Source organism: Dermacentor andersoni, chromosome 5 (assembly GCF_023375885.2).
Source record: "Dermacentor andersoni chromosome 5, qqDerAnde1_hic_scaffold, whole genome shotgun sequence".
In the NCBI taxonomy this organism is placed as follows: Eukaryota; Metazoa; Arthropoda; class Arachnida; order Ixodida; family Ixodidae; genus Dermacentor; species Dermacentor andersoni.
This window is the reverse complement of record NC_092818.1, coordinates 28,308,481-28,330,296: the sequence shown is the minus strand read 5'-3', so window position 1 is coordinate 28,330,296 and position 21,816 is coordinate 28,308,481. Positions and strand designations below refer to the sequence as shown.

The window sequence follows — 21,816 nt, the reverse complement described above, 5'->3', positions numbered from 1 at the left end:
AATCCAGTTTGGTGCTAGGTTAGCGCCGTCGCTTCGATGGGTGCCGCCATGTTTGCTGACGCAAAGCTTTTGGGGCCGCTATTTTGGCTCCCGCTAAATCGGGGAAATCCAAACGCAGTTTGCGTCTGTGCCAGAGCCACGTTCGAACGGTTCGAGAAAGTAAGTCCGCCAAATATGGAAGAAAAAAAAAATAGGTCGCCTCAGTGCAGCAGCGCTTTGCGCATCTGGTTTGCAGCGCGCTGTACGACGGCGCGCTTCCAGAACCGGCCGCACGTGGGCATCGTCGCCCCCGAGGAGGTCTTCGCCGCAGGGCCTCCCGCCGAGCAGCCTCGCCGGCAGGCTTCCGGGGGAAGCCCGTCCACGGGTGGGTCGAGTGACGGGCGACACGCGAACGTCGCGTGCGTGCGTGTGTGTGCACAGCTTGTTGCCGTGTACGAGGAGCGCTCGCTCGCTGCTGCTGTGTACACACATCGCTACGCACGGCGGGCCACACTTCTCTGCTCGAGAGGGCAGCTTCTGGCTTCCCGTTGGCCACTCGCAGCCACGCGCGTTATATATTTCTTAATTTAAACGCATTTTCGAATACCCGTGCTCGGCCGTACGGACGAGGTTATCGAAGGGTTTGTTTGAAGCGCTAAGACACAACCTAAGAAGCACAACACGCACTCTGAGTTCAGCGTCTCGATTAAATAGGTTTGGCTCGTGGACGTTCACCGCACAGTGGGTTTCAGGGAAGCCGCATAGATAGTGGTGGGGGGACTCGCACGTGGTCTCCGCCGAAATGCAGCCGGGAACCGACGTCGCGCTCCGCAGCAGGACGCCGTGGCCACATGAGCGGGCCACCACGGCGGGTAATCCTCGCGATGAACTCTGCAAGTGTTCCTGCTGTTTGTCCGTTCGTACTGTACTTTGTACAAGTTACTCTTTTCGCGGAATCTTTCGGCAATGCATTTTACATCTTTGTTTTATGATTATCACTTAGTGCCCCAGTCCTACAGCGGCCATGTAGTACAGCCAACAGTATTGTTTCGCGACTCGAGTACTAATTACACAGAAATCCCCTCAAAATTAAGGTACATATACAAAGCACGCTATTTAACGCTCGCCTGCAGTCTAGCTGACAACGTGCCCACGTGTCTGTTGCTCGTCGTCTTCGTTGGGACGACTTTCTTCCAGCCTGCTTCGATGGACGCACTTATCATATCAACGATTGATTGACTGGCTGATTGATTGACTGACTGATTCATTGATTGACTGATTGATTGAATGAGTCAGTCAAACAAATGTCCACAAACCGCAGCAAGTGCACCGGCCCGATGGCGCTACGCTCGAATGCCCGTCTCCGAGGCATATATAGGTACACCGGGACTCGCCGTGCACGTGTTGTGTACAAGTGGGCCGTCACGTTCACGACGTCATCGCGATCACACAACCCAGCAACCACGAGCGCCGAGCCTGTGCTCTCGACGCGGATCTCCGACAGCGCTTCCCGCCGAGCAGACAGACACGTGCGGCATCGGCGCGGCGTAGCTGCGACGCCGAAACATCCGGGCGCGCGTTTCACGCGGCCACACGTCATCCATCGGGGGGCACCTATAATGTTTCTGCTCGACACGCAAATGTTTCCGGTCTTTCAGACAAACTAGAAAACAAATTATGGGGTTTTACGTGCCAAAACCACCATCCGATTATGAGGCACGCCGTCGTGGCGGACTCCGGAAGTTTGGACCACCTGGGGATCTTTAACGTGCACACCTAACTCCAAGTTCACGGGCGTTTCCGCATTACTAGAAAATGCTAGAAAGAGGATAAAGTGCGCGCGGGGCTCGGTGGAGAAACTTCGGTGACGTCACTTTGACAGTGCCAGTTCAATGGTTTAGCCACTGATGGGAAGCCCATCGCAATTGAGCATTAGGCAACAGAAAAGTGGCAAGAATGGGAAAGTGCTCTTAAATAAGAACGCCGATATAAGAAGCAATGCGCGCATGTTCCTGTCGGTATATAACGTCTCGAAGCAGCGCTGCTGCTCTCCTGCTTTACGCCGTTTTCAGTTACTGTACGGAATGCTCGTTAAAGGGGAACACGGCCAACGAAACATCAAAGGCAGGGGCAAATAAAGCTGACGGTTCAAGGCACACATATAGTTCAAGCGCAACGCTGAGTAACCAAAGGAAAGAAAATTAAGCCCTCGTTAACCGCGAAACAAAATATACGGCAAAGCAGCGTCGTTGAAGTAGAGACGCCAGGGGAGACGTGGCACACGGGCGCGACACGTGCCGAACGAACGCTGCACACAATCGGGTGAGAGCAGGTGGGGGGAGAGGCGGAAGCCGCTGCGAGCTCCGATCGCGGGCCTTTCCTGTATTCCCGCTTCCTTTCGGTGAGAGCGTTTACCGGGAACGTATTAGCGGTCGCGAAACAGAAAACGAAAACAAACAGTAAAGAACGAAACAGCGGGCAAAGAGAGCCAGCCTTCACTATACACTCGGCGTAATCACGGGACGTAACCCCCCCCCCCCGACGTCGAAGCCCGGGGGCGTCGTCCCAACTCACGTCGTTTTCGTGGCGACGACCTCGCGTGCTGGTGCCTGGAGGAGGCCTTGCTGCGAAGCACTGCGGGTCCCCCGACGTCCGCCGACCGTCGGCCACCGCCGGACGTCCGCCCGGAAGGAGGTGGCTGCTGCTGGGGCGGCGGCGGAGCCGGAAGCGGCGGAGTCGCTTCGGCGCAGCAGTACGTGTACGAGCGGCCCAGGGCCCGCAGGAAGAACTTCTCCATCGCCGCGTATCCGAACACGTCGTCTTCGTCGTCGCGGTATAGACACAGCGAGCGCGGAGCGCACACAACACCGCGGGCGCGCTCGGACGTCGCCCCGGACCCGCGACACTGAGTCTCGGGCTCGCGCCGATGGCTCCGCGAGGAGGCGTCACACACACAAACCTGCCTGGAAGGGGTGAGAAGCGGGGGCCATCGCACGGGCCGACGACGAGGCTGTTTTCCCTATAGTTTTCCGCAGCGAAGTCACGCGTCACGCTCATCCAACGAACACCACTGTGCGCTCGTCGAGCCGGCGAGACGGAGCCCAAGTTCTTCCCACGGAAAGCACACAGCACGGGCCGTATCTCAATGGCGCTGATCGCGTGCCACTTTGGTTTCGCAGCGGGCGACAATCGACGTATGCGGGCGTCAAATCGCGGCCTCTGACGCACGCGAAATGGGGGCGGCAGCACACCGAGGCCAGCTGGGAAAAAAAAAAAAGACGCACCACGCTCACATTGCAGCCGCACGCAAAAAAAGAAAAAAAAACACAAATGGCCCAGAAGAGGAGACGGGGGCCCGTTTGTGGTCACACACGAGACACGGCACAACAACACACCCGCGTGAACGACGGCACCCGTCACGGGCAGAACGACGACGACGACGCTGAGGCCCCGCGGAAAGCTCGGACGGCCCGGCGACACGTTTCACCGGGAAGGCGCAGCGGAGAGGGCGTGTTTTTCGCCGCGGTGCTTGCCGAGGACGCTGTCACCAGCTGCTGCCGCCGCTGTTTGCCGGCGCGCGAGCGAACGTGGTCGCGGGGAAAGCGCGACGACGTCGGTGCAGCCACAGGCCGCGAGGTGGGCGCGATAATCTGCGCTACACGAGAGGGGAAGGGAGGCGCAGCTTCGACGCGGTCCGACGGCGAAAGGAGACCGTGGCATCGGATAAGGCAATCTTCGATTGGAGAGGAGCGCCTGCCGAGGAGATGCTTCGCGGAGACGTCGAAGCGTGAACGCTTTTGCAGACGCTGCCGACAGCTCCGCCTCGGCCACGAACGGCGCCGGCACTTATTCGGCGCGACGTCGCCGCGGACTACTCGTCGAGCGTCGGACGACGAGGGACCCGTTTCGGCAGAGACGATGGCTTGCGAGGAGAAGGGACGCCAAAATCCGAGGACTGCGAGAGCAGTTCGGGGCGATTCACCGCGGCATTACGCCGGAGAGCGATGACCCAACGCGGGGTGCGCGCGGCTCTATTCCTCGGCCGGCTGCTTCGGAGACACGCGCGCACTGCTAGCCGAGCCGAGTGCAATGCCCACCGCGAAAGATTGCGGAACGCCGTCGGCCCGCGCACGACACACTCAGCGCCGCCGCCGTGCCCGTGAAATTCGACCCGCAATCTGGTCCACTTCTTGCGCAAGGCGATGCTTAACGAGAGAATCCATCCGACGGCGCGCACAAGTGCACTTTCGCTGACTGCCGAGCAGGTTTGGAACCTCCGGATCGAAGGGACGGTGATCGCATCACGCTTGCGCGGAGCAGGGCGTCGCTTTGGCGAAGACGCGCACTCGGGGCAAGTCGTCGATGCTCCACGCACTCGGACGACGAAGCCGCACACTGTTGACTGCGATGGCCGCCGATGCGCGCGCGTATCCGCCGCTACTTCGCGTCGCCACTTCACCGGTCGAATGCGCCAAGTACGCGGCGAGTAACTCAGTTGGCAGCAGCGAGGGTACGAAAAGGGAAAAAGAAAAACCCGCGCCGGCGGCGGAATCTCCTTGAGGCGCGATAACGCCCGCTTGCGCAGAGGACGTACACACACACACATACACAGGGGCGCGCGCCGAGCGAAGCGACACAGAGAGGAAGTCGCATCCGTCAAGCGCTCCGCGTCGTCTGCTGCTGCTGCATTCCTCGCTCTGTCAGCAGACGACGGCCGGGGCGCGCCGAGCAGACGGACAGGGGTGGCAAGCGCGCTGAAAAGGAGACGCGATGGCGGCGCTCATTAGGCACTCGTTCTACAACGTCGCGACCCCTCCGGCGGCCCCATGGGGGGTGGGGGGGGGGGGTACCCCGGCACGCGCATGCTTGATGCACTACGCGCGCATACGCGCGCGCACGTCTTGGTATCATTTCGAACCATTTGCAGAAGCGAGAGGGAAAGCCGAGGCCCGGAGGAGGGCGCTTGATTGAGTGACGCACCGCACTAATTGTTGGGGCTCCGCGGAGAAGACGCGGCCGTGCGTCGTCACGACGGTTGTTCCCCGCCGAACGGCTTCTCTAACCGTCGCTTTCGGAGCGCCTCGTTTCTGCGGCATATGTACCCGAGGGAACACGACGGCAGCCCTTCTTCTGTCGTCGGTCGCACGGGCCTTAAGCGTCCCACCCCGACTCCTCGCACTAATGGCACCGGGGGAGCGCGCCCGCGACGACTATTAATCCACTCGCAGTCGTAGATAAACGTCGCCCCTGCGACTCGCCATAGAATCCGCGGCGGCCGAGCCAGAGGCGAACATTGCGCTACGAGAAGCCGTCGCGCGGAGCCCAATTTTTGTATTTGCAGATCTCGTGGCTCGACATGTGCAGGTGCACTATGGAGAATCGCAATGTCATCGTAACAATGCCCATTCAACTACGGCGCACGCCATTCGAAAGAAGGTACTACATAAACGCTTTCGACAGCAAAATGCTCGGGTCTGCTCAGAGGCTGCTTTACGCGCGGATAACTATAGAACTGGAATCAAGCGTGCGCATGTATGTATGTATGTATGTATGTATGTATGTATGTATGTATGTATGTATGTATGTATGTATGTATGAGACCGCTAGACTGGTTCCTTCTAGGGGCCTATCACTTTCAGTACTCTACGGCCAGGCCTACCGGTCGAGACCAGGAAAGGACTTCTGAGAAACGTCGCACAGTTGTCGAGTGCACTCCCTCACTTTAATGGAATTGAAATCTGAATCTAGCCAAGGTGGTGATAGGCATTCATTCGGAGAGCAAGACGCCAACAGACGTGGACGGGGCAACATCGTCAGTGCTTGTCTCACGTCTCAGTGTACGTGTGTTAGCTTCTTTAAATGCATCCATCCACGGTGCAGCATGCGCCACAGAAGCGTCGTAACACCAAGACGTATATATAGGCAAAAAATAAATAAAAAAAAGAATGCACGCCGCCGCCGAGTGGGGCGATCACTACGCGCTAAGGTGTACACGGGTGTAATCGGCCGGAAGTATAGGCTGCACAATTAGTCGAGTCAGAACACTATCACTCCACACACGCTTAAGGTGCATGCACCCGCCGTGGTTGCTCGCTGGCTATGGTGTTGGACTGCTGAGCACGAGATCGCGGGATCGAATCCCGGCCACGGCGGCCGCATTTCGATGAGGGCGAAATGCGAAAACACCCGTGTACTTAGATTTAAGTGCACGTTAAAAAAAACTCAGGTGGTCGAAATTTCCGGAGTCCACCACTACGGCGTGCCTCATAATCAGAAAGTGGTTTTGGCACGTAAACCCAATAATTTCATTTCAAGGTGCATGCACGGCCTCCTTTGATATATATTTCATTTTTATTATCCCTGATAGCTGCCATTAAAACCCCTTAATCAGCACACAGCGGCAGTAGTATGGGACGGCTTTGGCTGCCATTAGCGTAAACAGCAAGATACGACTGGACAAGAACGAGGCGCGCGATACTGGCGCTGACTAACCGATAAGGGCAACTAAAGGGAAGCAAGAAGACAAAAAAAAAAAAATAAAGAACAAGGAAGAGATAATAAAACGAGGCGCGAACGAGAGAAGGCAAACAGCTCGCGCAGGAAATAAAAAAGGTCGAAGCTCCGCTATCAGTACCTCAGACGTACATCTTTCTTGTTTACAGTGAGAGACCCGAGCATTCACTCATGAGTCACTTTTTATTACAGCGCGATTCATCGTGCAAATGCTGGGCGCCGGACTTCATTGTTATGCTAATTAAAAGCCTCCCACAACTGCGGGACAGTACGCGTCGCCGTACCGTTTGCTTCGGCCACCCGGCTGACGAGGCGCGGACTCGGTGAAGAGATCTGCGCATCACGTCACACGGAGAGAAACAGATTTCACTCTGACGCGCAGTATAGCGAGTCGGGGAAAGAAACGCCGGCTGCTATATATATAACTGCGTAAACAGGCTTTTCACTCAAGGCGAGGCCATCGCGTCTGGGAAATTGAAATCGAACCATATCACAAGAAAAGGGAGTCACATCCGCAGAAAGCCGCGGACGCCAAAGGAAGTCACGGTATTTCGCACAGTTGGCTGATTCATAGCCGCAGTGCGCCTTCGAGTGATGCACTCATTGAGAGATAGCGTGCCGAATGATGTCGTTCAAATGAAAGCAGGGCCTGCAGCCAGGCGCTCGATATTCGCGAACCACCACATGTTAGACCGGCACAAAACGAATGCGAGGAAAGCGTATACGTATAGGGGATTTAACGGCCTCTTTAAGTGAAGTACAAGATTATCAGCCAATAAATGTGACATAAATACGTACAATAAATATATTATACGAATTAAATACTGCAGTTTATGTAACGTCCAGAAGCTGCACAGTGTACTGTGACTACAGTGGAGAGCTCGGGGTATAATTCTGACCACCTGGACTTCCCTTAACGTGCAGCCGAAGCACGGTATATACACGAGTGCCCTTAACTGAGTTCCACCTGCATACTAATGCGGCCTGCCACCTGTTGGGAATCGAACCGGGAACATCGTTCCCAGAAGCCGACCGACGTAGCCATAGCTTGCCGACCGTCATCCGCAACTAATTCTACATAGAGTTCCACAGAAAAATGGTTTATGCCTGCTTCGACTTTATAATGTCTGTCGGTTTCACCGCGGTGGTTCTATAATCAGACACTTCGATTTTGCCGCACGCTAGTTGCCCTCACGCACACGTAACGCACGCGCCACGCATAGAACCGGTATACAGTATATATACCATTGCAGACGACCGAACGCCGCCACATGGGCCTGACAGAGATGACGTCACGGATATATGCGGCATCGGCGACGCATGCTCGGAAGGGCTGGCGACCACGCACGAATACATATACTTGGCTGTGAAGCAACACCGTGACAGAAGACGGACTCGATGAGAAGAAGCGGATCTTCCGCCGACGAACGTCTGCGTACGAGGACCGGATCCAGAGTTAGGTGTGTCTCAACAGAGTTAGGTGTCTCTTAACACAGTCGAGAGACGCCTAACTCGAACACTATATATTGCACCGAGCAATGAGGATCGCGTCGCGTCGTGCGTCAGACGAATACGCGACCGATGAAAATGCTCGCCGGCACCGCCGGCGCGTCTCCTCGCAGACAGCGTGCCGCTACACAAGCATGCATGCATGCATGCACGCGTGCGTGCGCGTGTGCGTGTGCGTGTGTGTGTGTGTGTGTGTGTGTGTGTGTGTGCACACGTGGGCCGCCTTCTTCCCATCGCGCATTCCGACACGCTCGCCGCGTTGCGTAAGACGCGTCTCGGATTTCGTCTTGCACTACTTGGCGCGGACAGCTGCAGACAGCGTATAGTTAACACGAAATGCGGGCGACAGCGCCAGGCCTGCGCCCCGCCAGCCGGAACAAGAGGCTCTTCTGGAAGCTATATATATATACACGAGCGACGATGCCGGTTGTGCTTGTTTATTGACGTGCTTGCCAAGCTGGCCCCCCAACGGTTTCGCAGCATATCCCGTTACCGCGACAGCAGCTATAAGACCATGAAACCGGGTGTCCTACAGCTGCACCGTTCCGTTATGCTGCGGAGTGCGTCGTTGTCGAAAGCAGGGAGTAACTGCTGACGCAGATAAAAGCAGAAACCGTCGGATTATAGAGATCATTTGCTAATGCCACCCACCTATTCTGGCGAGTGTCAGTGCGATATCGATTGCGTACAGCTTATTGGAAATAAGAGATAAAAAAGAAGGCAGGGAAACTACCAGGTCAGGAGAGCGGTTGGCTGCCCTATACGTTGGAGTAAAGGAGAAGATCAGGAACAGAAACATCTGCTGTGGAACCTTTGTCCCGTAAACATTTTTGGTTGACTACATGTTCTTTCGAACCTCGACTCTAAAGGGAACTCCTTCAGCGACGACGAGAAACACTGCAAGCATAATAATAATTTAAAAAATGAGAGAAAAGACGCATGAGAGTTTAGCAATTTGCTCCCTGCACGAAAATATCAAAACGCAGAAGGGCGTCGTCCCGTTTCTCGCCAAGAGAGTAAGGACGAGCAAGCGGAAACGGGGTTATCGAAAAAGCACACTACGAGATAAGGATGCGACACGCCCCATCAGACCCCGCGTATGCCGTCGTGGAATGCGCTGATTATGCGGCCCTTCAGCGTCCGCCACCAGAATTTCAATACAATAACCTTGCGTTCCCGTACGCAGATAACCACATTTCCGGAGAACAAAGCCGTTTGCACGTTCGAAAAGATAGACATGCTTAAACATGCTCTTGCGGAAACTGATTTCGCGACTTTGGAGTCCGAGTTAACGCAGGCGCTGTTAGGAATGGCCTGCTGAGGTGCCAACATGCAAAGTTTTGCCAGCCAGGTGCAACACCGGCGCCGACCTTTCCTGGAAAGCCACCGTCATCCTCTAGCCAAACAGCGCCGCTAAGTCTACTGTGTGCGGAGGACAATATGTCGCGTCCGCGACTCTTCGTCGCGGGATTGCCGGGATGAGTTCGACCAACCAGGCTTTGTGACTGAACGCGCCACCGCCGACCTGGTCTGTCGTGAGTGGGGGAGTTCCCGAGGGAATGTATCTGGCGGCAACGTCCCACGCGCCCTTCAGGACGCAAGACAATGGAGAACCGGCGGCCACGCTGCGGGGGTCAACTTGGGGAATAAGAGGCGCCTCCTTTGGTCAAGACGTAAGCCCCGAGTTCTGCGAAGCCCGTCTGGCCTCGGTGGGGGCAGTGAAAGCTGTGCGTACGTGTGGGTGAAAGCCATCCCGTTCAAAGGCGGCTCGGCGTCGATGACTGGTCAAACGGTTCTCTCACCTAGGGATCGAGGGAGGACCCAGTGTTTATAAGCAGCTGTTTGTCGGCTGCTAGAGTGTGCTCGTGAGCTGCGTGCTCGTCAGTGTGTTTGGAGCTTCGTGCTCGTATGCTGTATGCTTCGTCTTGCGTGCTCCATTTGGGAGCCACGCTAGACTGTCGAATGTAACCCTTGTTCTAATGTATATTTGTAAATAAATCCTGCTCACCTAGTCCTGTCCTCCCAAGTTCCTCACTACGACCCGACCTCCAACCTTTACAGCGCATATAAGCACCGCAACCAAACAATTATCGCACAAGCAAACTACACGCAACGAAAACAGCTCAATATTCCAAAGGCATTGGTGAATCGGCTAAGTTATTAATGGTCATCTTCCACTGGTCGTTTCAATAAGCCAGTGGTACTCAGCCGGGTAAGGCAGGATTTAAACGGATGAGGCAACTCCGCGGAGCGACAAGCTATCCAGACAGTTATTCATTCTAGAGAATAATTCATTCTAGAGAATTTCCCCCTCCGCCCATTTTCTTTTCGCACCGCAATATTCAACTACGGCGGTCTCTTTCCATTTCGCCTGTTATTTTGTGGCGTTTGTTGATCGTTAGCCACTCATGACGAATACTTTCTAGCATGATGTATGCCACAGTGATACATTTATAGCGTACGTATCTTAATTACATCTCCTGCCTCTGCACATTCGTGTGTTGAGTGAAACTTTTGTGCCATATTTTGTCTTTGCTACCTAAAGAACAAGTAGCTGTATATAATTAATGAATTAGCAGCAATACCTCACACGGCAACCCTGGCGCTGTCTCAAACGACCAGTCAAAGATTGCATAAAAAATCCCAGCCCCAAGGAAGGAAAGCTTCGTGAAAAAAGTTATGCGCGCATCGTTGATGCATTTGTGAGCAAGGTTAGCGTTAGGGATATCTTCAAATTCGTGCGACAGCCGCGGCAATAGCATCAATGGGCGGATGTCCAGCACCGGAAGGCTTCAACGCCGTCCGCTGCACTTGTAACGTGCCCTAACGCAGCTAATTAAAGAACTTAGTCAGCCAGCAGTATATAACTACTCAACCAGTCATGGTGACAGACTTAATAATGCTCAACCTCGTGAATAATGCACTCCACTGTCTTTATGGTAATCTTGTTTGAAACAGATGGTAAAACTTGCTCAGTCGACAACGTCACGAAAGCAAACTCCGGCGAGAAGAGTTCTATTAAATTAATTTTTTTTTGTGCGTGTGTGTGTTAAAATTCCCGGAACTGCACAGTGCACTTACGAGGGACGCCGCAGTGAATAATTTGGACCACCCGAGGTTCTTATAAGGCACACCCAGTGCACGGTATACGGGCGGCATTCTCTACCCCCCCCCCCCCTCCTCCTCAATAGGAATGCGGCCGGCATCGAACCGGCGACCTTCGTGCCCAGCAGCGCGACGGCACGGCCACTGCGACGAGTGAGGCGTAAGTACGATGAGGCGAAGCGCAATTAACGTGGTCAACGAGACAGCAACCGAACAGGGCAGCACTAGCACGTCGCGTTCTGAGGGCAGCGAGTTTCCTAGCTGCTTCGACGCGCACTCGCAGATACGCCTGCGTACTCGCGATGCGAAGAACAGTTGCGTGCAGAAAGGGAACACACACACATTTAAAAAAGAGCAGGAAAAGTAAGCCCACCAAAAGGAACACATTTCTGCTTGCACATGTGTGAGCATATCACCTCTGCGGAACGAATGCACATCTATAAGGCTCAGAGAGAGAGAGAGAGAGAGAGAGATGGGAGGGGGAGAACAGAACAAGAAAGAAAGCGTAGCCGTAAAGATATGCGACAGGAAACCTCGCAGCGCGCGCAGCTTGTTTCTCGCGCCTTTCGGGCCTGCGTTGTATATAGTGTGCATGGCACGTATCACTTACGCGACGCGCCTGTGTGTGAAAAAAAAAAAAAAAAGCGACGGGGAGGAAGCAGCGAGCCGCCGCGCATGAGCCCGGACCAACACGGGGACCCGCCATTCACGGCGGAGGCGCCTGCATGAAATGTGTACAGCGGCATAGCGCAGCCCGGAGGACACACCGGCACGCAGGCGCCAGCGGCCACAGTCGTCGCCGCACGTGAAGTCATCGTCGTCTAAGACGGACCGGTCCGTGCAGGACGTGGCCACCTCGCATGCTGACCTGCTGCCGATACTTTCACCGATATATGCACATCGGGGACTTCGAAAGAGCCAACTCTCACGTTGCACCGAACGCCGGGATATTCGGGGGTTGTAAACGAGAAAGTCCCGTCTCCGGTATCGCCGCACGTACGGCGGACGCTTTCGCAGCATGTAATTTAGCCGAGAAGATAAATTTGCTCGTGAAGTATATAGCCGCACAGTCTGAAGTTGGCGTGCCCGCCGCGGGGCTTTGGCGTTGCTCTGCTGAGCTACAGAGGCCGCGGGCTAGATCCCTGCTGCGGCGACCGCATTTTAATGGAGGTGAAAGGGGGAAAAAAAGGAAACGCGCGTGTACACTTACAGATTTAGGCGCACGTTAAAGCCCACTATATACGACGTACCGCACTATCAGATCGAGGTTTTGGCACGTGAAAGTGCAACGTTCATATGTTACGCGTATTATTATTATTATTATTATTATTATTATTATTATTGTTATGTTTCGGCACACAGTGCAGTGGTCGTGCGGGAAAGTACCCGAAAAGCTTTTGCACTTGCAGGTGGACACTGTCTTATTATTATTCCCCCCCCCCCTTTTTTTTTTGCCAGCGACCGCTTCCGCCCAAATATTGACGTAATGACATTTAGCGATTGACGAAAGACGCGAAAGCTGTGTCGAAGACTTCGCGAACGTTATCGTAACTTCGCTGGCGAGACGGTCCAGTGATTGTCAGATCGCGTAGACGCACTAATCGCCGAACGCTGTATTTATATTCGCAGACAGGACTCGAGCACTGCCGCGACGCGCGTGTAATGCGACGATTGCGGCCGTATAAACAGGTGCCCGACTCGAAACAATGCGATTGCGATGCGACCGCCGATTGTACGCGGCTGTACTCGTTGTATATATGCCTAAGTTTTGTTTTGCTTTGCGCACGCAACTACAGCCCAATGAGGAACCCCATTCTTCATTTTCGCTTTGTGGTGTTATGTTCCGGCCTCTTGACTCAGTATCACCACCCCACGATGGGGTAGCTATATGGGCCAGGAGATAACTAACGAAACTACGTACTTATACGTCATCCATGCACTATGACAAATGCCTCCGGAGACGATTTCGCCCAACGCTTCCATATCTATGCATCACCACCACTACACTACTATTACTACTACTTTTGCGTAATGTTCACAACTCGGTCACAACGTGTATACCTTAGAGCAAGGACAAATGTACGAATACTTAAAGCGACACTGAGAGAGAGAGAGAGAGAGAAAGAAAAATAACATTTATTTATGTAGCCGCCAGATTGCGGAGGGGGGGGGGGGGGGAGCAACCCCGCCTAGATGGCGGCCAGAAGCCCTTCGGCCCTGGCGGCATCCTCGGCCTGCTGGACTAAAGAGAAATATTATTCGAGCTGTATCGGTAATTTACTCTTCTGCGACACCAAAAAAGTAACGGTTACCATAAGAGGAGGTTTGATAAGTTAGAAAAGACGCAAGAACTAAACGCCGGTGGCGACGCCACACTGAAGTGCACGCACCAGCTCGTCGTGACGTCGCTGACTTTTGCTGTGTCTGCTCGGGCTTAGTTAGTCGTTTTATCGGTAAATACTGACTACACGGTATTGTAAAGGAGCCCGATATTGAACTTGGCTAGTTTTAAAAAACATTTATTAAGCGACAACGGCCCAAATACGAGAAAATATTTTGGAAATGCGTGACGTCACACTGAGGCACCGACGACGAGGTTACGGCGCGAAATTAAAAAAAACGTTATTTAAATTACCCTTTACTGCAATTTTCAGATCTAACGTCCAACCTGTTACCACGGAATTAACGCAAGTAAGGTCTCGAAAGAATACGTAAGCAGTATAAACTTATTGAGTGTTTCTCTTTATAGTGTCCCGTTAAGAACGTAATGCAGCGCAAGGACACAGCCACGGTGAAAGACGCGTAGACACTCGCGCTTTTAAGCGGTAATAATTCACCGTTCCGTCAGTTCGTCTCATTCCACGTGGCCTACCGATCGCTTGCAATTCCAACAATTCCATCGTCTGCCACGCACACTCGCTCCCAGCGGCGATACAGATTTCGGATTCGCGCAGTAAGGTTGGCGGGGCCGCAAGACGTGCCGCGGCCGAACCGCAGCACGCATCGATATCGTCCGTGGACACAGCCGCTGCCAAGGCATGCGTGCACAGCGGGATCCGGGACAGGAAACTGACACGACAGATGGAGTGAGCAAGGCGACACGAGTGCGGAAGCAGAAGGACAAGCAGACGTCGCACTGTTCGCCGGGCCTCATTGTAGCGCTATTGTTCTCCCGAGGGGGAGCGGGGGGGCGGGCAGCGTTCAACTCGCAAGATACAGACATCGTACGAGCGGCGATTGTTGCGCGAACACGTGAGCGATAGCCGCAATGGGAGTCAGAGAAAGCGGAGTGGCCGACAGCGAAGCACCCCGGATGTGTGTAGATCCGAACGAACGGTCACCGAAAAAGCCCGTATGCCCAACGCTCGACGCTATGTCTATACGACGCACTCACGAGAGATGTTAGCTCGGTGTTCGAAATCTAAAACTTAACCTTTCGGCAAAACCATCTACTTCGGTCCGTGCCTTCGGGCCCCGACCTGCGCAGATATTCCAAGCAGGATAAGCGAGCAGAAGGCACCGCGAAAATAAACAACGCAGAACGTGCAACAAAGTCCTAGCGTCAATGCGAGAACGCCACACATTAGCACTTCCGTTAGACGAGTCTGTTACGCCTGTTATGTGCGATCTGAGGCGCGCGGTGGAATCGTTTTTCACGAAACACGCGGTTCCTCCATATAGGTTCATCGTGGCCTATAGCGTGTTGTGCACTTCTGTAAGATGACGCAATTATAACGCATCGCTTTCTCTGTAAGAAAAGTAGAAACTTATTTCTGTAGATAAAAGGCACTTGACCTAACGATTTCACCGAACGGTACAGAGAACACGTATAGCCCACAACATCGTCCGGCGCTGGTTACCCGCTCGCTTATAAAAGAAGCTACATTGATCAGTTATCCGTAGCATACACGTTACGATATTATGGCACGAACGTTATAGCCGAACTATACAGTCACCGCCGCCACAGAGATTTGCCGTCGGATGTAAGCTAGCATGCGCAGCTTACTTCCGGCTAGCTATATCATTTCCTCTAGCCATAGCGAACAGTGCAATACGGCCGGCTGCGAAGATATACCGCAACGCAGTGTTTCGGGCTAGCTGCTCGGTCATATACTGGGATCCCAACAGAAGCGCTAAAAAGATAAGGACAGAGACATACGGACGCCGTGCGTCGTCCTTCATGACCTTGTCCTTCATGACCTTGTCCTTCATGACCTTGTCCTTCATGACCTTGTCCTTCTGGCGTTACTCGGGGGGGGAGAGGGAGAGAGAGAAGAATACAGGAAGGCAGGGATGTTAACCAGTCAATAGTCTGGTTGGCTACCCTACACTGGGGGAAGGGAGAAGGGGAAGAGAAAGAAGGGAGAGAAGGTGTAGGTACGTGTACGGACAGCACTTCAGTTAAAGTCGCTCGAGCAAACCAGAAGTTCTGAGAAAACACAAAAGTGCCTTCACTGCCTTCTGAGCCGATGATCGGTCGGGACGGTGCTCTAATATTGTCTGTTCACTCAGAGGAGGATGGTCTAGTCTCCTCAATGTGTCGGACAAATACTGTCTTTGTGTTTGAAATTGAGGACAATGGCACAATATGTGGTCAATGTTCTCCTCGCATGCGCAAACATCACATGCAGGACTATCAGCCATTCCAATTAGGGCTGAGTAGGCATTCGTGAAGGCCACTCCAAGCCATAACCGACACAGAAGAGACGCTTCACGCCGGTGCACACCGGCTGGAGGTCTGAGTTGAAGTGATGGGTTTAGTCGGTGCAGTCTTGTGCGCCTTGTATGTACGGTATTCCACTCTGCTAAGGAGATCGTGCGTGCCAGAATGCCAAGTTGTCTCGCGGCGTCGGTCCTTGAGAGCGGAATGGGGACGCAGCGGTCTTCTTGGTTTGACGTCCGAGCTGCCTTATCGGCGTCATCATTACCAATGATGCCGCAATGACCTGGTATCCACTGAAAAGAGATATCATGGCCTTTTTCTCCTAAGTGATGGACAAGTTCCGCGATTTCGCACGTGAGCTGATCGTGATTCCCATGTCGGAGAAATGAATGCACACATTACAAGGCCGGCCTTGAATCGCAGAAGACTGCCCATTTTCTAGGACTTTCAGTATTTATCACTTGAAGCCCCTCGCGGAGAGCCGCGAGCTCTGAAGCTGTAGACGTAGTGACATGGGAAGTCTTGAATCGCTTGGTTATTCTCATTGCTGGTATAACTACAGCGCCGCCGGAACTGGTTGGTGTAGTTGATCCATCAGTGTAGACGTGTGTGCAGTCGCTGTATTTCTCGTACAACAGAAGTAAAGTTAGTTGCTTGAGCGCTGATGATGGCAAGTCCGACTTTTTCTGAAGTCCTGGGACTGTAAGGTTCACTTGAGTACGGCGCATACACCATGGAGGAATAGAAGGCCTTGCCGCAGGTGTGTAACCTGACCTGAAAGAGGCACGGTGCGCGAAGACAGTCGCACTGAATGTCGTGTGGGGCCTATCTACTGGGAGACTTGCTAGGTGGTGGGTAGGGGTCCGGGCGACGTGTCTTATGTGCACACGCATTGTTTCAATGTTAATGTGCGTTCTAATAGTGAAATCTTGAGCGACTGCGATGACTTCAGTCGTTGACGCACTCCGCGGTAGACCGAGACATATCTTGAGTGCTTGGGCTTGGATGCTTTGGATTGTGTTCAGGTTAGTTCTGCAGGTATTGGACATGACAGGTAGGCTGTACCGCAGGAATCCAATAAAGAGGACCCTGTACAGTTGCAGCATAGAGTGTATTGGCACTCCCCAGGTCTTTCCTGCAAGGAACTTAAACATATGGCAAATTCCTGTCAGGCGTTTTTTCACATAATTCACATGAGGGGTCCAGGAGAGATTTTTGTCAAGGACCACCCCCAAAAATCTGTGACTCGTGCTGTACGAGATGATGTGTCTGTCGACGGATATCACGTATGGAGACATTGATTTCCTGGTAAATGCCACCGCTGCGCACTTCTCGTATGATATACGAAGTCCTTGTTCTCGAAGGTAGGATGATGTTAAAGTAGCTGACTTTTGAAGCCGCGCGCGAAGCTGCAGTCGCGTCACAGCTGACGTCCAAATGCAAATGTCGTCGGCATAGATGGAGAGCCTAACGGTGCCTGGCAGGATGTCGGTGAGTCCAAGGAGTGTTAGACTGAAGAGCGTTGGGCTGAGTACTCCACCCTGAGGCACCCCACGGTTACTGTAATGCTGGGAGGTCGGGCCATCCTCGGTAAGTACGAAAAAGGATCTCTCATGTAGATAGCTACTTATCCAAAAATATACTTTGCCGCCAAGTCCTACTGCCTCTAACGCGTTGAAAATCGCTTCGTGCGTTACGTTATCGTACGCTCCTTTAGTATCCAGAAACAGGGCAGCAGATAATCTTTTGCAGGACTTCTGGTGCTCGACGTACGTCACCAAGTCGATAACGTTGTCTATGGAAGAACGGCCACGCCTGAAACCGGACACTGCATGTGGATATACCTGGTAATGTTCGAGGTACCATTCTAGCCGTGCTAGAACCATCCTCTCCATTAGTTTTCCGATGCAACTGGCAAGCGCAATTGGTCGGTATGATGCAATGTCTACAGGCGACTTGCCAGGCTTGAGCAGTGGAATTAGGCGACTGGTCTTCCATTCTTGGGGAACCGTACCTGTCTGCCAGGAGCTGTTGAACAGGAGCAGGAGCACTTTTTGAGCCTCATCGCCAAGATTACACAGGGCACGGTAGGTTATACCGTCGGGTCCTGGTGAAGATGAACGCTTGCACAAGGCCAGTGCAGCTTCGAGCTCGTCCATGGAGAAAGGACTATCCATGCGGGAGTCGCGTGAAATCGGTGAGTGGCGGAGCGTCGATGTTCCAGCGCAACTAGTTTCACCAGCAATCCTCCTGCAGAAAGCTTCCGCTACGTCAATCTCGCTGCATTGTTGGTGAAGGGCCAAAGACTTGAAAGGGTGGCGCTGCTGAGGGGTTCCACGGAGACCACGAACAGTTCTCCATATGTGAGACAATGGTTTTCGTGGATCCAAAGATTCGCAGAATGATTTCCATCTTTGTGATGCAAGTTTGTCCATACGACGCTGAATCTTCTTTTGAGTTCTTCTGGCCAACCTCAAGTCATGTACAGACTTCGTGCGCCTGTATCTTCGCTCTGCACGACGACGAATTGCGCGAAGCTTCCCTAGCTCAATGTCGTATTCGGTGCGTGTAGACGTTCTCAGAAGCGAATGTTTCGTAGCCTCTAGGGCACCTTTTATGATGTCCTCTAGGCTAGTGGACAAGTCATCACGACAGCCGTCTTCGACAATTGACTTGAACATTGGCCAGTCGATACATTGTGTGACGGCGGCTAACCTGGAGTCCGTCAACCCTTCAACCCTAAGATAAGTGGGTAGGTGGTCACTTCCCCGCGTTTCAATATCCAGAAACCACCTGACCTTTCTAGTGAAGGAGCGTGAAACAAAGGTCAGGTCCAGGCAGCTACAGTAGGCAGTTCCACGTAGAAAGGTGGGGCTTCCATCATTTAACAAGCACAGTTCTTGTTCGGAGGCAAATGACACTAATCTTCTGCCTCTCGAGTTTATCTTAGAACTTCCCCAGAGATGGTGGTGGGCATTAAAATCTCCAGTAATCACCAAAGGCTGCGGAGTCGCTGTGGTGATTCGCCGTAATCTCTCGCAGTCCAACCGACTTGAGGGCGATATGTAGGCTCCAATTAATGTGAAAGTGAGCTTGCCTTTCTTCACTGTCAGACAGACGTATTGGTTTTCTTGGTCAGGCGACACTGGGTGATGGACATACGTAAGATCACGTCGCATGAATACGATGATCTTGCTGCATTCTCCGAGGGTGGCGGACATGAAACATTCATACCCGGACAGTCTGATGTTATCTGATAGGGGCTCGCAGATGACGATGACTGGGAACTTATTCGTGAACACAAACTGTCGAAAGTCCGACATGCGTGACTTCAGTCCTCTGGCGTTCCACTGAAATATCGACGCGTTTCGGACTTCGTCACGAAACGACGGCTTCTGGAGAGCCATGATTTTAACCAAGAGCTGCAAGTACTGGACTCAAAGTGTCCAGCACCTGTAGTGCGCTTTGCGCAGACGAAGACTTCATGTTGGTAAGTATAACGCGAATGGCACTCATGAGCGACCGCAGAATGTTGATGACCTGGAGATCATCAGCCAGCGTCGCTTCAACAGTTGCAGAAGCCGTTGAAGTCGGTGCGTTTTGAGGTAACTTAGCAGGGAGTTGTGCCCTCGGTAGCTCAGGCCATTCTTCAGGACGGGCGAGCCTCTCCTCTTTGTTCGCTTTCCTTGTATCTGTCTTGGTGGCGCAGTGTGGAGATGCGGCAGCCCTTCTGACTGTAGCTGGCGTGTACCTATCTGCAAGGTACACGGGCGTTACTCGGGATCCCAGTACGAAGATATACGTTAAGAGGAAGGTTTAGCTCGAGCCCAACTTCGACGCGGCCTATATGCGAATACATGTAAAACGCAGAAACGCTGTTCTGAGATAACCCGCGGACTAATTTTGATGAAATTTGTTGCATTTGAGAGAGAAAGTCAAATTCTAGCGACTGTTGGAAGCGGAATTTCGGTTTAGGGCCTGAATTTCGTAAAAAGAATTTTCGAAAATTCGAAAGTTTGAAAAACATAGAAGCGCAAAGTTTAGAAATTAATAGCTCGGCATCAAGAACAGACATCGCAGTTCTGTAAACGGCATCCATTAGATCATTCAAAGCGGACAAATTCGATATGTCACTTTATATATTACATTAATTATTTACGTTGTGTACTAGGGTTCTGCAAAAGCTGTATTTCCATATTACTCTATCTTTTTTTTAGATTGATGCGTAACATATAAATTTTGACCGCTTTAGATGTACTATTAGATGAAATTCACAGAACTTTGGTATCATTTTTCATTGCCGAGTTACAGAGTTGTAAACGTGATAGTTTCGCTTTCTGAAAATTTGCGATTTTTACCAATATTTAATAAAGAATTGGCGAGCTAAATCAAAAATTCGAAGCCAGGAGGCACTAGATCTTGTTTTTCTTTTACATGTAACAAACCTCGCGAAATTTGGCGTAGTGACTACCGAGAAAAACAAATTCTCCTTTTATATGTATATAGATAGGAGCACCCGAGCTAAAGCTTCCTCTTAAGGGCAAGCCAAGTATACGTATTTACTGCGCAGCCCCAAACTCTGTGGTGACAGCCTTTGTAGGCGCCCGACAATTCGCGGTCGCAAAAAGCAGCCGTTGTGCCAAGAGTATGACATTCTGTTCTGCAGACATCGCTTGCTTGACGCTCATCGTACGAACCGAAATTGCAGAATGAAATTATTTATGCTACAGGGGCGTGCAGCGCGACGCAATTACACAGGACGACTGCAGACAAGTCGACCTGCAGTTTTACTGCTTCGTGCAGTATGTGCCCTTGCAACACGAATAATGGAACACCGACTAGCCCAGTAAGGTGCCTTTCTATAAATTCAATCTCTCTCTCTCTCTCTCTCTCTCTCTGACACTCACTCAGCCCATGTCGCGGGGGAAAAAGAAAAAGAAGACGCGGACACCACAATTAATTCAAAATCTCAAATCTCTTCATTTTGATTTGGCCAACCATTCTCAAGTTTAATGCTAGTTATTTTACTTTTTTTTTTACTTTTGAATTGCCCAGTTCACGGCCAATAACTCCCAAGAGTGGCTATGTGTGCCACTGAGTCAGGACGTATCAGTAGCTATATACTATGTATATACTTCTAAGCAACGCGCACATGAGGGTCGCCGTGCGTTATACGAGGCATACATTTCTGATTACTGAAGTACGCAGCGCAGCAATATATACATACATGCAGTGCAGCAATATATAAGTTGCGCGACGAAAGCCACGTGTCACAGGCACAGTGGCGTGTGCACACGTGTATTTTATCGTGGTATATAGTGTAGATACGCAACATCGCGTCATTCGGCGTCAACTAGCCAAACAACGTGTCCTCCTGCAGTAAATGACTGTTGTCACAAAAATAACGAAAAACGCCCACGCGAGCCCGCGGATGCACGCACGAGAGCCGACCGCGTGGCGCGTCCCAAAGCTGTGTGTAGCTGACGCGCACGCAGCCTGTCGTGCACACAACTCACGCGTGCGTGCTGCGGCCGATCAACGAACAATCTCGAGTTAAAAGAGCGCCCTCGGGATCAGCGAGCGGGAATGACAGATGTGGGCCATCATCCGCGACGCTGACCGAGTCATGGCCTCCGAGATCACCCCCGCATCTCGGATGACCGAGTGCAGTAAACACGCGGTCGCGCCCACAGGGGAGGGGGGGGGCGCAGCGGTATGTGTACGCGCGGCTCGGCGTGTCTGCACCCAACCGAGCGGAAGTGGGACAAAACACGGCGCGCGCACGCTGTTAAGAATGGCCGTACGGGGTGGCAACGTGCCAGCTTTCAGCCCGCTGCACGTGTTCCAAGCCCGAGAACTGCGGACGGCCGGCAGCCACGTGGCGCGCGATCAACTCCGGAAATTGGTACTTGGCCGAGCCACCCGGGACAAAGCAGTTCTACGAAGCCCTCTGACGTCGGCACTGAAAGCTGGGCGGTACCGAGAACTGCGGATGACCGGCAGCCACGTGGCGCGCGATCAACTCAGGAAATTGGTACTTGGCCGCA

At 52.7% G+C, this 21,816-nt stretch overlaps 1 protein-coding gene across 3 annotated transcripts in view; it reads right to left on the bottom strand.

Moving 5' to 3' along the window:
* The window catches only part of LOC126529991 (centaurin-gamma-1A-like), a 277,071-nt gene that overhangs the window by 133,908 nt on the left and 121,347 nt on the right, over positions 1 to 21,816 (bottom strand). The window contains exon 1 of one of the 3 annotated variants that reach the window (XM_050177460.3): positions 2,554 to 4,458. The exons of the other annotated variants lie outside the window; for them this stretch is intronic. Coding sequence (XP_050033417.1) covers positions 2,554 to 2,776 — 223 coding nt within the window. The 5' untranslated portion in view covers positions 2,777 to 4,458. Of the gene's footprint in view, positions 1 to 2,553; positions 4,459 to 21,816 lie in introns of those variants that run through there. 3 annotated transcript variants of the gene reach the window in all.